This window comes from Silurus meridionalis, chromosome 4 (genome assembly GCF_014805685.1).
Source record: "Silurus meridionalis isolate SWU-2019-XX chromosome 4, ASM1480568v1, whole genome shotgun sequence".
Taxonomy (NCBI): domain Eukaryota; kingdom Metazoa; phylum Chordata; class Actinopteri; order Siluriformes; family Siluridae; genus Silurus; species Silurus meridionalis.
In genome coordinates this window covers 31,445,463-31,460,462 of record NC_060887.1, presented here as the reverse complement: position 1 = coordinate 31,460,462, position 15,000 = coordinate 31,445,463, and the positions used below count along the sequence as shown (strand labels likewise).

At 38.0% G+C, this 15,000-nt stretch overlaps 1 protein-coding gene across 2 annotated transcripts in view; it reads right to left on the bottom strand.

The window, feature by feature from the left end:
- LOC124384125 (piezo-type mechanosensitive ion channel component 2) overlaps positions 1–15,000 on the bottom strand; it is a 141,797-nt gene that overhangs the window by 31,188 nt on the left and 95,609 nt on the right. For both annotated transcript variants that reach the window (XM_046846693.1, XM_046846694.1), the window contains exons 10-24: positions 14,760–14,883; positions 13,809–13,957; positions 13,458–13,688; positions 10,248–10,362; positions 8,902–9,098; positions 8,617–8,765; positions 7,362–7,535; positions 6,949–7,172; positions 4,283–4,443; positions 3,320–3,496; positions 3,035–3,157; positions 2,723–2,923; positions 2,335–2,539; positions 1,352–1,453; positions 1,093–1,258 (exon numbers count right to left, since the gene is read on the bottom strand). In XM_046846693.1, the coding sequence (XP_046702649.1) occupies positions 1,093–1,258; positions 1,352–1,453; positions 2,335–2,539; positions 2,723–2,923; positions 3,035–3,157; positions 3,320–3,496; positions 4,283–4,443; positions 6,949–7,172; positions 7,362–7,535; positions 8,617–8,765; positions 8,902–9,098; positions 10,248–10,362; positions 13,458–13,688; positions 13,809–13,957; positions 14,760–14,883 (2,498 nt within the window). The remainder of the gene's footprint in view (positions 1–1,092; positions 1,259–1,351; positions 1,454–2,334; positions 2,540–2,722; positions 2,924–3,034; positions 3,158–3,319; positions 3,497–4,282; positions 4,444–6,948; positions 7,173–7,361; positions 7,536–8,616; positions 8,766–8,901; positions 9,099–10,247; positions 10,363–13,457; positions 13,689–13,808; positions 13,958–14,759; positions 14,884–15,000) is intronic.

Genomic DNA, 15,000 nt, shown 5'->3' with positions numbered 1-15,000 from the left:
GGCTCTCTTGTGAACCAGCTTCAGAAGAGGTTTCCTTCTGGAATGACAGCCATGCAAAGCGACCTAATCTGCAACCTCTTAAGCAATGCTGCAGCACTCATGCGTCTGTTTTTTGAACAGCAACGTGATGCACAGCATGAGGACTCAACTTCATTGATCGACCCTTGCGATGTCTGTTCTGAGTGGAACCTTTCTTGGAAAACCTCTTTATGACCCTGGTCACTGTACTGCAACTCAGTTTTAATTCTAATTCTCAGATCCTTTGCAATGAGGTGCCTTGTTCAACCTCCAGTGGTCAGTATAAGAGGGTTGTACTCAAAGCACCAAATTTAAACTGCTAATACAAGATACACCATTTGTATGGTCCTGTCAAGCGGACAAAAACATGAACATGATGAATAGGACATGTGACTTTGCACGGTTACACAACGTATCACTATATCACTTAGGGTGTACTCACTTTTGTTGCCAGCTGTTTAGACAATATTGGCTGTATGTTGAGGTTTTTTTTAGAGGACAGTAAATTTGAACTGCTATACAAACTGCACATTGACTACTCTAAATATATATCCAAGTTTCTACTACCAAATTACTACTTTCTACAAGAATGTTGAAGCGTATAGCCCATTTAGGGTAGACCTTAGTTCCTTGGGTCAGACACATTTCAGCTGTTATATATTTTTTTTACTAAAAAAATATTAGAAATGCTAACCGAGTAACTGTTTTGTCTTTATTTAAGAATCTTTTTATTATTTTGCAAAAATTCTCAGATATAAGACATATAATTTCTTGTTTGGTGATTCACCTTGATTCATTAGCATGCCTTATCATAAAGGTTTTGACCAGCGAATGCATTGTATGTAAAGTATGTTAAACCAAAATGTGTTTAACAACAGCTCTTTGTGTCTTCTTCTTGAAGTTATTATTAAATTATGTACTTGTGTGGCCACAAACTTCACATTATTGCTTTTTATTAATAAGCAGTATAAACTGAACGGGACTCTCGACGAGAGACAGTAAGAAAGACTTCACTTAACTTTCTATTAGAAAATGTGTGATGATTAGAAGCCAGTCTGCTCACTGTAGTTTTACCTGCAGTGGATGAAATCAGGAACAGGGTTGTGTTGCCTAAAGGTGGCAGCGTCTAAGTCTCGACAAATCTCCACGTTATCACCAGCCAGGAGACGCACTGCGTGATCATTCTCCTCCTCAAATACATGTCTCTGCAGCGATGCACACAGCAGCAACATAAAATCATCTACAGAAGGAAAAAAAGACAGAGGAGGGGATTTAAATTGAGCCTTGGTTATGTCACAGAGAAAACTTGACATATCTGAATTCTAACACTCACAGAGGAGAAAGAGAGGGTTTGGTTTGGTATGGAAGTCAGGCAGGTAAAGCCACTTAACCACATTAGAGTCAATGCTGGATGAGGGATGTCTCCATGGATAGTCTGAAACACAGTACAGAAAGAATGAGAATTAGTTGACTGTGTGGCATATTAGCTCGGATTTTCCGTTCTCACTCAGCTGCTATGTTTTTGGTCAGAAATAGACATGCATTACCAAACACTGATAGAGCAGTGCACCACGAAGTGAAATCCCAAACCTGCATTATCTATTTACACTTTTGCTATGCAGACACAAAAAAACCAAGACGTTATTTAATTTATTTTGGTAAAATATTATTTTGTGAAATAAAACCACCTTACCACCAGTCTGTGTATATTATTTGGTCATACAAATGTTCATTCTTTATGGATTACCTGAATTATTACTATAAGTCAGTATTTTATCCAATTGTGAATGGAGTGACACAGTTTAAACAGGATAAACACTGAATATAGTCTGGAATATACTCAAAATATGACACTTTATTGTTATGTGTATAATCTCCAAGGTTCCAATTTTGATCTGTAGCTCAATTTATGATCTGCATAAAGTTTTACATGTTCTACACCATATCCTTGTGGGCTAAATACAGGTTCTTTGACTTTCTGGTATCTTCTAATGCTAGACTAACAAAATGTATTAGTTTGCAAATGTAGTCTTGGAAAAGACTTATTGACTGGAGTCTTTTCTGGGTGTTCCAGGTATAGGCCTTGAGTCTATTGTGACCCCAACCAGGATAAAGCAGTTTCTGTGTGAATGAGTAAACTATGGATCCCATGAAGTGTACTCTTTAATATGTTGGCACTGTCATAATTTAGCATTGTATATACAGTATACACAGTAGCTGAATAGGTAAAGTAACACTTAACTCATTTCTTATAATGAATTTAAAAGCATTAATAAACCTGAGTTCTATTCTGTAGGACCATTTTTACCCTCTGACCTGAGCAGGCAGCTGGTGGGATGCCAATGCATATCAAGTACTGGTAGGTTAGCATGCAGGCCAGGAAGCAGCAGTATTTGGGCCAGACCCCAGCAATGGCCTTCCTTCGGCGCTGATACAGCACTACAATCAACCCGAACGCATGCAGCATTGCGCAAAAATCCATCCGCTGACCAATGACACTGACAGCTAACAGGAAGCATGTCTGGAAGAAACAGGATGCATATTTAGTAAAACAAAGACAGAAAATTTATCTCATAGAACACAATAATATAACTATTGCTACACAAAAAAACGAGGAAAGCTTCTATTCTGTGTGAAAGTAATACAGAACAATTCCTCCATATACAGTACTAAAACATATATAACAATGTAGATATAATAGTACCTCTAGACCAAATTTGTAGAAGAAGTAGTTGATAAAGTACTTGGCACAATTAATGATGCCATCATCGAGGTGCTGGCGTGTAATGTTGTGGAAAATTGTCCTGGTGACAGGAGCAGTCAGGTTGTTTCTCATACGGTAAAAATCTTGGTGCCGGTAGACAGTTACCTCAAATGCGAGTAGGGCCAACATCAACAGGTTATTCTACACAGAAAGACACATGCAACATGTACATGATTAAAAGCATATTAAAACAAATAAGGCAGCATAAATGCTATAGACATATGTGTGGTTGGGGTTTTACACAAAGCTTACCCTTAAATTCTCCAGTAATGGAGAGAACTTCTTGAGACCAACCCAGTTAGCAGGGTCTACTGGACTGCTGTATAGAATAGACCTGGCCATGTCCAACCTCTGAACATCTGTATAGTTATCCGGCTGAGACAAAATGAAAAAAGAGAACAATACACTCTAAGCAATTAGCTGTAGCAAATACTAAAGAGATAAAAACATCACATAGCAGTTTATTTTTACTGCCACTTCAATTGTTCTTGTGTGTGTATGTATACTATGTATGCTTGTGTATGATTCATATCTCACCATGGAACAGTTTTTGGAGTATGTAGAAGGCTGGATAGAAGTAAGCTGGTAAAGCATTTTGCACACAATAATTACACAGGTCCAAACGGTGCACACGCTGGAGGCCAGAGGGCGAAACTGACTGAAGGGCAGAGCAAAAGCCCAACTCACCAAGAAAACATAATTAAACAGGGACACCTGGCAACACAACACACCAAGCATATTACACACTTACAATATCAGTAAATCATTAAAACAGTTATATAGAGTTATTACTAATAGGCTAAGCTACAAAAATGTCTGGAGCCAATGAGAATATGATAAGCAGGTTTATGGATTCAAAAATATGCTGAGCATAATCTGCAAAACAAAAATGATACAGTGGCATATATATGTATTCCAGATTATAATAGTGATGCTTTTTAAGCAACAGTAATTGAACATACTTTCATTGTTCAGACAAATGGACAACAAATCAAACAACTTTTCAGACAAATGGACATCTTTTATGTATACTGTTGAATTGTCTGACTGGTCAGAAGGTGTAGATTAGTTTTCTGTAGTAGCAGCTCTAACAGTAGTACTGTCTGTATGGTTTATATTTAATAAACTCTTTCTAATACATTACTGTTTTTATGAAAACAGCTAATGCATAACTGCTTGTATCGCATCTATAGCTGTTTAGCATAATCTAAGGCTAATGAACAAAATTTCAAATAGATATTGTTATGCTGACTCGTTTTAAAGAGACATCTTTCGAGTTTCATTGCTTTGTAAAGCAAAGAGGCAAAACAGCAGACTAAATCGTCAAGATCTTGTTTAGGTTTGAAGTGTGAGCATTAGGATGCTAGCAGCTAGTATTAGTTTTGCATGTAAACCATAAATACTTGTCGGGATCATGAATACCCTCCAAGAAAAGTCCTACAGTGATCCCATATTATCTTTGTGCCAATTTATTCTCTTGATAACCACCAGTGAGCTCACCTCTTTGACAGAAACCCAGATGATGTAAGATGACACAATCTTGATAACGTGAAGCTCCAGAAGCCACCAAATGAAGAGCTGCAGCTGATGGATATACTGCAGAAACTTGAGGAAAAGCACGGTCAGCCTGTCCATTACCAGGTGCCACTTATTTTTTAGATCTGTATATATGTGGAACAATATACCACAAATTATTTGTGCTTTATTCAAGGGATTATTTGAATTTCTAATGTCACAAATAATAACAGAGCAGTAGGGATATAGATACTGTAAGAAAAGCTAAGAAAGCATTCTATATATACAATAGCAACAGCACTTGATGGCCCGCTATATTCTAAGAACAGTCTGACAGATACAGATTGCTCTAGATGACACACTTCATAATCCATTTATCACTAATTGCTACCCATAAGTGGTCTTTGGAGGGCATGAGGTGAACAGCTGGTGTACATCAAAACATTTAGTCTAGATTCTTAACAACAAATAGGAAACGCAGTAAATTCCAGAGAGCACTATGCAACATCCTTAAACACTGGTGAATCATCACAGCATTTTTTGACACATTATGTCACTTCCTGAATAATGAAGAAAAAAAGGTTTATAAAATGTAAGCAGACAAGAAACTCTGATGACGTCAAAGCTTTTTGATCAACACTAGTGTAAGCTATGTGCATTTCACAGCAGCTGCTTTGTGTTAAGTAAAGTGTTGTTGGAAACTTTGGTACAATAGGAATAAGACAAACTCAATTCAGTTATTACCTGACTAACCAGTTTATAAAAATGAAAGACGTTTTTTTTTTGCTGTGTGTGTCTGTTTTTTTTTTTGCTGCAGATAAGTCTTTAAAAAAAAGTCTTTAAAAAAGTTCTGAATAGTAAAAAAGCAAACTAAAGGCAAGCGCTCTGTGTGTTTATCCTTGGCTCCGCTTTATCATGGGGTTAGGGGGGGCTTGATACACACAGTCTATGTGTAGCTTGTCTGGGAGGGCTCTCTCGATAGCTTTCCTCGAGGTTCTGGCCCTGCTCCTGCCGAGGCAAAGCAGCGTTTGAGGTCATGGGGTTTGCAATTGGACCTGACAGAGGGAATGAAGACGGGCTTGCCCCTTTCTCATTCCTCACCTGCCAGATCAAGTGCCTTTTTTTAGGGCTCAGAAGCCCGCTCTTTGGGGGTTCCTGCCTTTGGAGAGAGATGGGGGGGTGCCATATTGCACAAACCCGTGGACATGCCTTCGGTGCCAGTCTAGTTCGAGGAGCTCTTGGAGGTATTGACTCGTGCTGTTTCCAAGCTTGACATCGCTTGGATAGCTGAGAATCAGAAACAGCGTCCTCTAAATAAATTAGATGAATCGTATTTGTCCACCTCTTCAGTCCTTATGTTTACCTCTACTCAAACTTAGTGGGACTAAAAGAGTGTGGTCTATTGGACGATTCCCCCGGTTAAACAGACGCTGGCTGTCTATCTCTCCCCTAGTGCTGTGTCAGACCTAAAAGGCCTGCCGCTGCCCACCAAGCCTCTTTGGACCTCTTCGGCTTTGGTGGGCAAGCTTATACGGTGGCAGGTCAGGTTGTAAGCTGTTTGCACACCATGGCAGTCTTGCAAGCCTACCAGGTGGACCTGCTTAAAGAGACAGATGGGGTCAATGAAAGGAGAGATAACGACATTTTAGAGCTGCGTCGTGCAACAGACCTGGCCCTCAGGGACATTAAAGAAACCGCTAGGGTAATTGGCCAGTCTATGGCAGACCTGGTGGCCGCTGAGACGCACCCTGGGCCTCCAATCTTTTAGACAGGGACAGAGCCATTCTCCTGGACGCCCCAGTCGTGCTGACTGGCCTGTTTGGCGGCGACGTTAATATGGTAGTAGGTTTCAGGATGAGAAAAGAGAGTCAGCAGACAAATCGTGTCTTAAATCAGTCCAGAGAACAGGTTTGCCAAGTCCGTCTCCTCCTGGTATCCCCATGCAGGCCAGGCCAGCCATGGTTTGCCGACCGGGTAAACAAGGGCCGCTTTGCTATACACCCACCCCGAGCTGTGGAGGCTGTGGCTGTGGACCCCGAGAGGGCACAGCTCTTAGCCCACTGGTCGCTCACCCAAGGTGGTAGAGACCATTCTCCAATCCAGTGCTCCCTCCACAAGAAGGTCGTATGCCGCAAAGTGGCGCCTGTTCAATATATGGTGCGAAGGTCACCAGTTAGATTCAGTTAACTGCCCGGTTGGCCAAGTGCTGAATTTCTTCAGGAAGAGTTCATCAAAGGGTTGTCCCCTTCCACCCTAAAGGTTTACTTGTCTGCTATTGTGGCTTATCATTGCTCCGCTTGCTATGGAAAAACCCGCTAGTAACACGTTTCCTCCACGGTACCCTGAGGCTGAGGACTCAGGTGTGACCCAGAGTGCCTTCATGGGACCTGGCCGTATTTCTGGAAGTCCTGTCTAAGACCCCCTTTGAGCCCTTGCCTGAGGTGCCCTTGAGATTTCTAACAGTCAAGGCTGTTTTTCCACTGGCCATTTCATTTCTAAAGAGAGTTGGGGACCTTCACGCGATTTCCGTGAGCCTCTCCTGTCTAGACCCCAGGCATGGCCAGTGCCTTCCTCTACCCCAAATGCTATGATATCATATATTGTAATATCTTATAAAAACATTATGGTATAATTGATTGTGTAAACATTACCTTCTCCAAGATCAGGCTCTGGTTCGGATTTTATGTGGCAGGAAAAACTTGCCGGCTTACAGAATACATCAGATATATCTTCAACTTCTTCTTCTCTTTTCTTAATATCATCCCCATCTTCATCAAGATTAATTTTTTCCTCCATTTCTTTGTCTTTAACTGAAGAGGTAATCTCAGGTTTTATCATGGATAAATCTGCCAAACTGCCATCAAGATGTACAAGTCTGAAAAAGACAAGGTAATCTTAATTAAATTTTAACACAACAACAACAATGATAATATATATTATATATATACTCTGCTATATGATATATTTGATTAAAAGAAAGACATTTCCAGAGCAATCCTATACATAAGGATGAGACATGACACACTTAGGATAAATTTTAAACTTGTCCTCCCACTGAGCTTACCTGGAGATGGTGCTTTTCTGCTTGTCAGCGACTGCCTTGATGTCAGTGAGCTGCAAGAAGCGTTCATGGAAGTAGTGCAGGTGGAGGATACACACCAGCAGGAAGGAGGTAGGGATAAAGATTCGTGTGAACAGAGCTGGAACAGAGAACCTCTCCAGGCCTAGATCTTCCAGCCTACACACACACACACACACACACACACCACACACACCATTTACACAAAGTGGACAACCTTTTAATGCCTTTATTTAATTACGTTTTAAGATTTAATTTAAATGAAGTCTGTTTGTGTTTTTCAAAAAAATAACATATTTTAGTTAAAGCAAATTATAATGTTAATGTTCTGTGTGGTGTTCGTGGAGAACCTTCCAGATATCACAGTGTGATTAAATTCTGTTTGTTATACTCTGTATGAATGTGTATGTGAGAAACAAAATTTGAATTTGAAATTTGATGTGGCTCATTATCAAAATAATAAGAAGCTTTTCCTGTTGTAAACCAATTCTGTAACTTTTTGCAGTCACATAAATGTAGAAATGTCAATTAGTGATAGTTCCTCCCTGCACTTTGATTTCCTTTGGCATATGTGTAAAATAAACACCAATTTCAGTTTGGAGAAGCTTGTCAATTTTAGAATTTCAAACATAAATGTAAAACCAATGTGAATGGATTTTCAGGCCACCACAGTATCTGCAACATATGGACAGATGTTTGTGGACCACCTGACTATTAGATTTGTATGTGATTTTTGAACATTCCACATTTATTCCCAATTTGCTGTTATGATAACTTCCACTCTTCTGGGAAAATGTCACAATAGATTTTGGAGTGTCCTTGTAGAAATGTGTGCTCATTCAGCCACAAGAGTGTTAGTAAAGACATGTAATGATATAGGGTGAGGAGGCCTGGGGTGCACTCAGCGTTCACATTCATCCAAAAGGTGTTCAATATAATTTATGTCAGCTCTTTGTAGAAGGCCACTCAAGAGCTTTTACTCCAACCCATGTAAACCATATCTTCAGGAATTCTTATGCTGGAACAGGTTAGTGTATCCTAGTTCAAATGTTATGCTGCAACAACCAAAGATATTCTATACAATTGTGTGCCTCAAAACAGTTTTGGGAAAAAAAAAAAAACATTTGTTGTTCCTATACTTTTGGCCATATAGTGTACCTCTACACTTTCACACTGTCATTGGCATCTCAAATGTTTTCATTCACGTATGCATATCCTCCTTCCACATGTTTATACTCACTTCTCTTTGCTCAAGCCAGTTATATTGGACCAGACATGTAAAGAGGACTCAAACTGAAATGTGTAGATAAGTATAAGCACCAGCATGGTGTACACCACCACTGACATCCAGAAGTATTTCAGCATCCATCTCCACCGCTCATAGTTCAGCTGCAGAAAATAAATATAGAAATGTCACTTTTCTTTAATGACAGTGCCACTAACAGTAATACTAAAAGCAATACACAACTGGTGTAATAATACTGGTAACAAGGTTCTATTGAGAAGTCAGAGGCTACTGACACACCTGATAGAGTGCTACACAGAAGAGGAACATCATCATGTAGATAATCTTGTACATGACGATACGTCCCTCGAAGCTCACGAAAAAGAACATTCCTCCACAGATATAGATCCAGTACTTATTCAACATGGCCATGAGCATACTGCCAAACACATCCATCATCTCTCTCTGTCCCCCAACCTCACCATCCATAAATTTCTCTGTAATGAGCACACACACACAAACACACACACAATTATTATTACATATCACAATATTACAAAATGTATTGTATAGTATATAATGTTTGCGCTATATAATATATTGTATAATATATCGTATTTTGTTTAATAGCATAATACTTTTATTTATTTGTTCAAACTAAAGGATTTTTATTGAAATGCTGAAGAAACCATTATTATAATAAAACCTTTCCTAATAGAAATACAAACAATTTTACTAATGTAAAAATCTACAAAAAAAATGACTTCTAGGGTGAAGTATAACCTCTAACATGAGACCACCTCTGCAATATAGAGTAGCTCACTGCCTGTTGTTATTACCCCAGGGCCATGTATACTATATGGACAAAAGTATTGGGACACCTGTCTTGTCCAGCCACGTGTGGTTCTTCTCACAAAGTTTGTGGAACACAATTTTATAGGATGTCTCTGGATAAGGAAGCATAAAAATCTTCCTTCACTTGAACTAGGAGACCCAAAACAGTTCCAGCTCGATGAACATGGATTGGAGGGAAAGATCTTGAGTGGCCTGCTAAAGCTCTCTGACCTCAAGCATTTGGGATGAATGTAAACACTGACTGAACCCCAGACCTCTTTACACTTCATCAGCACCTGACTTTACTAACACCTATATGGCTGAAAAAGCACAACTCTTCATTACCACACTCCAAATTCTAGTACAGAGTGGAGATTATTATAACAGCAAATGGGGACTAAATGTGGAAATGGGATGTTGAAAAAACCCATAAAAATGTTATGGTCAGGTGTCCACAAACTTTTGTCCATATAGTGTAACTACTGCTGCTTTCACATGGCCCATTTTAACTTGCTTCATGTTGTTGGGCTACAAGCAATTCTCTGCATATCTGAAAAGGATCGAGAGAAAGTGAACAGTAAGGATTGAGAGTAAACGTGAACCCTGAGCCAGAGAGTTTGCCATAATTTTATATTTGCTTCAGGATGCAATCCAAAAGTTTTAGCTAATATGGACCTGATACCAGTCACTGATATCATTACAGATACAAAAAGCGCTCGACAGAAGAGCGGAAGGATAAGCAGACATGAATGTCCCTGAAAGTAAAATTGTTGTTTGGGAAAGTATTTTTGATCGAGAGGAACATGTCTCACCTTGTGAGCTGTCCTCCACTCTGATATCAGATAACTGTGTCTCGTCTCTCTGTCGCTCTTTCCGTTCTGTCAAAGCTTGTCTTAGAAGTAGCCAGAAACTTAGAAGACACAGGATCTATATACACACACAAAAGGTTTTTCATGATTAGTAACAAAATGTATGATAATGTATTAAATTAATATATGTATTACAAATGTGAAAGATTTTACAAATGCTGTTTTTTAAGACAGTCAGTTTTGATAAGTAGGATCAGGTAATAAGCTATAAAACAACTTACTAATGGAAAACAAAATGTGACTTGTGTTATGATACTATTCTGGACCCATCTTTTGCCAGTGACTTTATTTAGAGGATCTTATCATAACAGGATGTTCTTAGTCCGTGTGTTAGTTGGATGCAGGACAGTATTAGAAAATAAATTATTTTTTCCTATTTTAATAGTATGTGTGTGATTATTTGAATGAATTGACCAGCTGTATTTGTTTTTTATATTTTATTCTCTAGGGAGAATGTTATCCATCAAAAAGAAGAAAGTTTTTCAAATCAGAAAAATTAGGCAATAAGGGCAATAAAGAAAAGTTTCTCCCACTTTTTGGTAGACCTGGATTCTTTCTAACAAACAAATTGTTATAAAAGTGAATTGTAGACTTAAAACAACCAGTACCTCAGCCAGATATTGCACAAGCAATTGCACACACTTTGCAGTTTATTAAAAAATAAATTGATTAAAACGTTTTTCTACTTAAACACAAATCTAAATTCCAGTTTATATACATTTCATTTTTCATTCTATTTTAATGTCATGGACAGTCATAAAAAGTATTTCACTGCATGTCACATTGTGTATGGCTTTGTATGTGAATAACAGGAAAACCGTAAAACACTGCAAAATATATCATCTCACAAGCCCTTTTTACTGCCATCGCTTTACCTTGCACAAATGTTAAAATGATCACAGTTCTACCCTCTGCTATACCCTAACTGAATATTCAAATTTAAATTCAAATTTTATACATACATATTCATACAGAGTATGACATATATAAACATGAAAGAAATACAATATAAGATAAAAAAAATAAAAGAGTAAAGTATCGTAAACATAAATAAAATAAGTATGAAAGTATATTAAAATAGAATCTTACTATAAGTATAAGTATGAATAAACAAAATATATATATATATATATATATATATACAGTGCCCTCCACAATTATTGGCACCCCTGTTTAAGATGTGGTCATGGACTTCTAAAAATTCTCCTTTTTTTTAAAACAACATAGAACCCAAATGCAAAAAAAGAGAAAAATCCAACCTTTCATTTAAGTACATAACTTTGGTGGTAAAAAAAATCATACATTTAAAAAAAAAAAAAACCTTGAAATCATGTGTCCCACAATTATTGGCACCCCTAACAAATCCTCTGAAAAATTTAATTGTTTTTTTTATATATTTTCTGTAGTTGCTAAGGTTGGTCAGGGTATCTAGGGACTTTTAATTAGTAATTCATGATTTCCTGTGTCCCTGGGGTATAAATATGACGTGACACAGAGGCCTAATTCTCTTACCCATTTGTCAACATGGCAAAGACAAGAGAACACACCATTCAAGTAAGGCAGATGTGTGTCGACCTTCATAAGTCAGGCAATGGCTACAAGAAAATAGCCACTCGCCTTAACTTGCGGTATCTACAGTCAGAGGAATCATTAAGAAGTTTAAAACAACTGGAACAGTGACAAACAAGGCTGGAAGAGGTCCCAAGTTTATCTTGCCACAACGCACAGTGAGGAGGATGGTAAGAGAAGTAAAAAAATTTCCCAAGCTCACCGTCACAGAATTGCATCAAAGAGTGGCATCTTGGGGTCACAGAGTCTCAAAACAACCATCAGGCGCTCTCTACATGCCAACAAGCTGTTTGGGAGGCATGCAAGGAAAAAGCCTTTTCTCACTAACACTCACAAACGTAAACGTCTGGAGTTTGCTAAGCGGTACTGGGACTTCAACTGGGATCGTGTGCTTTGGTCAGATGAGACTAAGATTGAGCTTTTTGGCAACAAACACTCTAAGTGGGTCTGGCGTAAAACAAAAGATGAGTATGCTGAAAAGCACCTCATGCCCACCGTGAAGTATGGTGGAGGATCTGTGATGCTGTGGGCCTGTTTCTCTTCCAAAGGCCCTGGGAACCTTGTTAGGGTGCATGGCATTATGAGCGCTTTGAAGTACCAGGATATTTTAAATAAAAACCTGATGGCCTCTGCCAGAAAGCTGAAGATGGGTCGTCATTGGGTCTTTCAGCAGGATAATGATCCAAAACATGTGGCAAAATCTACACAAAAGTGGTTCAGCAGTCACAAACTCAAGGTCCTCCCATGGCCATCTCAGTCCCCAGACCTCAACCCAATCGAAAACCTGTGGGGCGAGCTAAAGAGAAGAGTGCATAAGAGAGGACCCAGGACACTGGATGATCTAGAAAGATTGTGCAAAGAAGAATGGTCAAAATCCTCTCTCTGTGTTCTCCAATCTTGTGAAATGTTATAGGAGGAGATTAAGTGCTGTCTTGTTGGCAAAAGGAGGTTGTACAAAGTATTAACATCAGGGTGCCAATAATTGTGGCACACATGATTTCAAGTTTTTTTTTTTCTAAATGTGTGATTTTTACCACCAAAGTAATGTACTTAAATAAAGGTTGGATTTTCTCTTTTTTGCATTTGGGTTCTATGTTGTTTTAAAAAAAAGGAGAATTTTTAGAAGTCCACGACCACATCTTAAACAGGGGTGCCAATAATTGTGGAGGGCACTGTATATATATATATATATATATATATATATATATATATATATATATATATATATATATATATACATACACATTAGCAAAAAGAATTTGTCCTATGAATTTGTCCTAAAAATATTTTGATGTACACAGTTTTGACATCAGTGAGTTAATACTAACATTAAAACACTTTACTTTATCTTGAGTAACCAGTTTATAAAATTTTTTTTTCATTTTTCATTTTCATTTGTTAAATAAGTTGTCTTTATATTTAAAAATCAAAACCAAAAAAACTGTGCACAAAACAATTTGCTACATTTGGTGTAATAGGAAAATAGTCAATTTTTTTCCCCTAAATAATCTGTTACTCCATTGATAGTAATTGGATTCAGAGACAAACAAATAAACATACACACTCTCAACTGCAATGTCCTACCTTAGAGCCCAGTTCCCGAAAGGGCACCTCCTTCTTGAGGAAGAGGCCCGGGACAGGCTGTAGTGTCTGGAAGCTCCAGATGTACTGCAGCACGATGAGCAGGTCCCCATAAAACACCATGAAGGGAGAAGTAATCATGGCATACTTCCTCCTATCTCGTACCATCCATAAGGTGCATGACCAGATGAGAAAGACGAAGGTCAGCCAGCTCACGTATGTGATACTCCATGCCTATAAGGAAGTGAAACAAAAATAGCTTAATTAGATGGGGCCAAAAGCTGATTTGAGTTTAGATATGATGCTGTACTGTCATCATAATGGACTTATTGACACCTTCTGTCTCAAACTCACCATCATGGCAATGAGGGCACAGATGTAGCTCTGCTTCATAACAAAGCGAAATATCTTTACCATGGCATTCACACGGACAGTCTTCTCAGGTGAACCTGGGACTCCTGATAACACAGGGCTGAGCTCATACACACTGGTGTCCATTCTCTCTACAATCACAATACAATACCAATTTACAACAATACTTTGTTAGTTTCACACAGATGTTTGCATCGTACAGGTGGGGGATATGACAAACATATAATGGGATAGCTGCGAGAAAGTTCCCTAAAACATTGTGATCCAATGTTAACCATCAACAATATAATATAAACACTTACAGTCTAAATTCTTAAATCGTATTGCTCAGAACATGTTGAAACATTTTCTCTAGCAGCACAATAGGTGTAACAATAGTAACTGGCTGCAAATCCATAACAAAGAACACATAAAATCATATACAATACAGTTATGATATCATATAGAAATACAAGCAATACAAGCACGCAAACACATAAACCATACATGGAATTATGTATTATGACAATTATGCTGGTAATGCTGGAATAATTAATAGCTAAGATTTAAATTCATAGATATATCCTATGTCTAATAATAGATACAAATTTAATTTCTTTTTAACAAACACATTTTTTATTTACACATGTTAGATATAACTATAAACAGTTACAATGTACGTGTTATTCTTTAGGAAATAAAAATTGCAATCCTGGGCAAATGGATGTGGTTTTTAACATGCTGTGATAGAAAACCAGTAACTTTTGAGGTAGTAATGACATTGCCCTGAGAATGATTACTTTCCTATAACGGCATATTCAACTTAATTTTTTTAAAACTGCTATATCATGTATTTAAAACTTGTATAAATACGTGATATTTTCATTTTATTTTGTGAATTTGTACCTTAATATCTGTGTCCACTGTAAGAGATATACTGTTGGACTGACTAACCTTTGCTTGACCCATCCTGGCTTTTGAACTTAGGGGAAGAGTACAGGTCTGCAGGAACCGCCCTGTTCTCCCGTGACAGAGTCACCAGATCCATGGGGCCTCCATTGGATGTCACAATCAATACCTGAGAGACAATTCAATATCCATTTGTGCATTTCACTAGCTGCACAAGACATAATTTTTGCAACACAATACTCACTATATATAGATCCATATCGCTAACAGGCCAATAGCTTGCCTA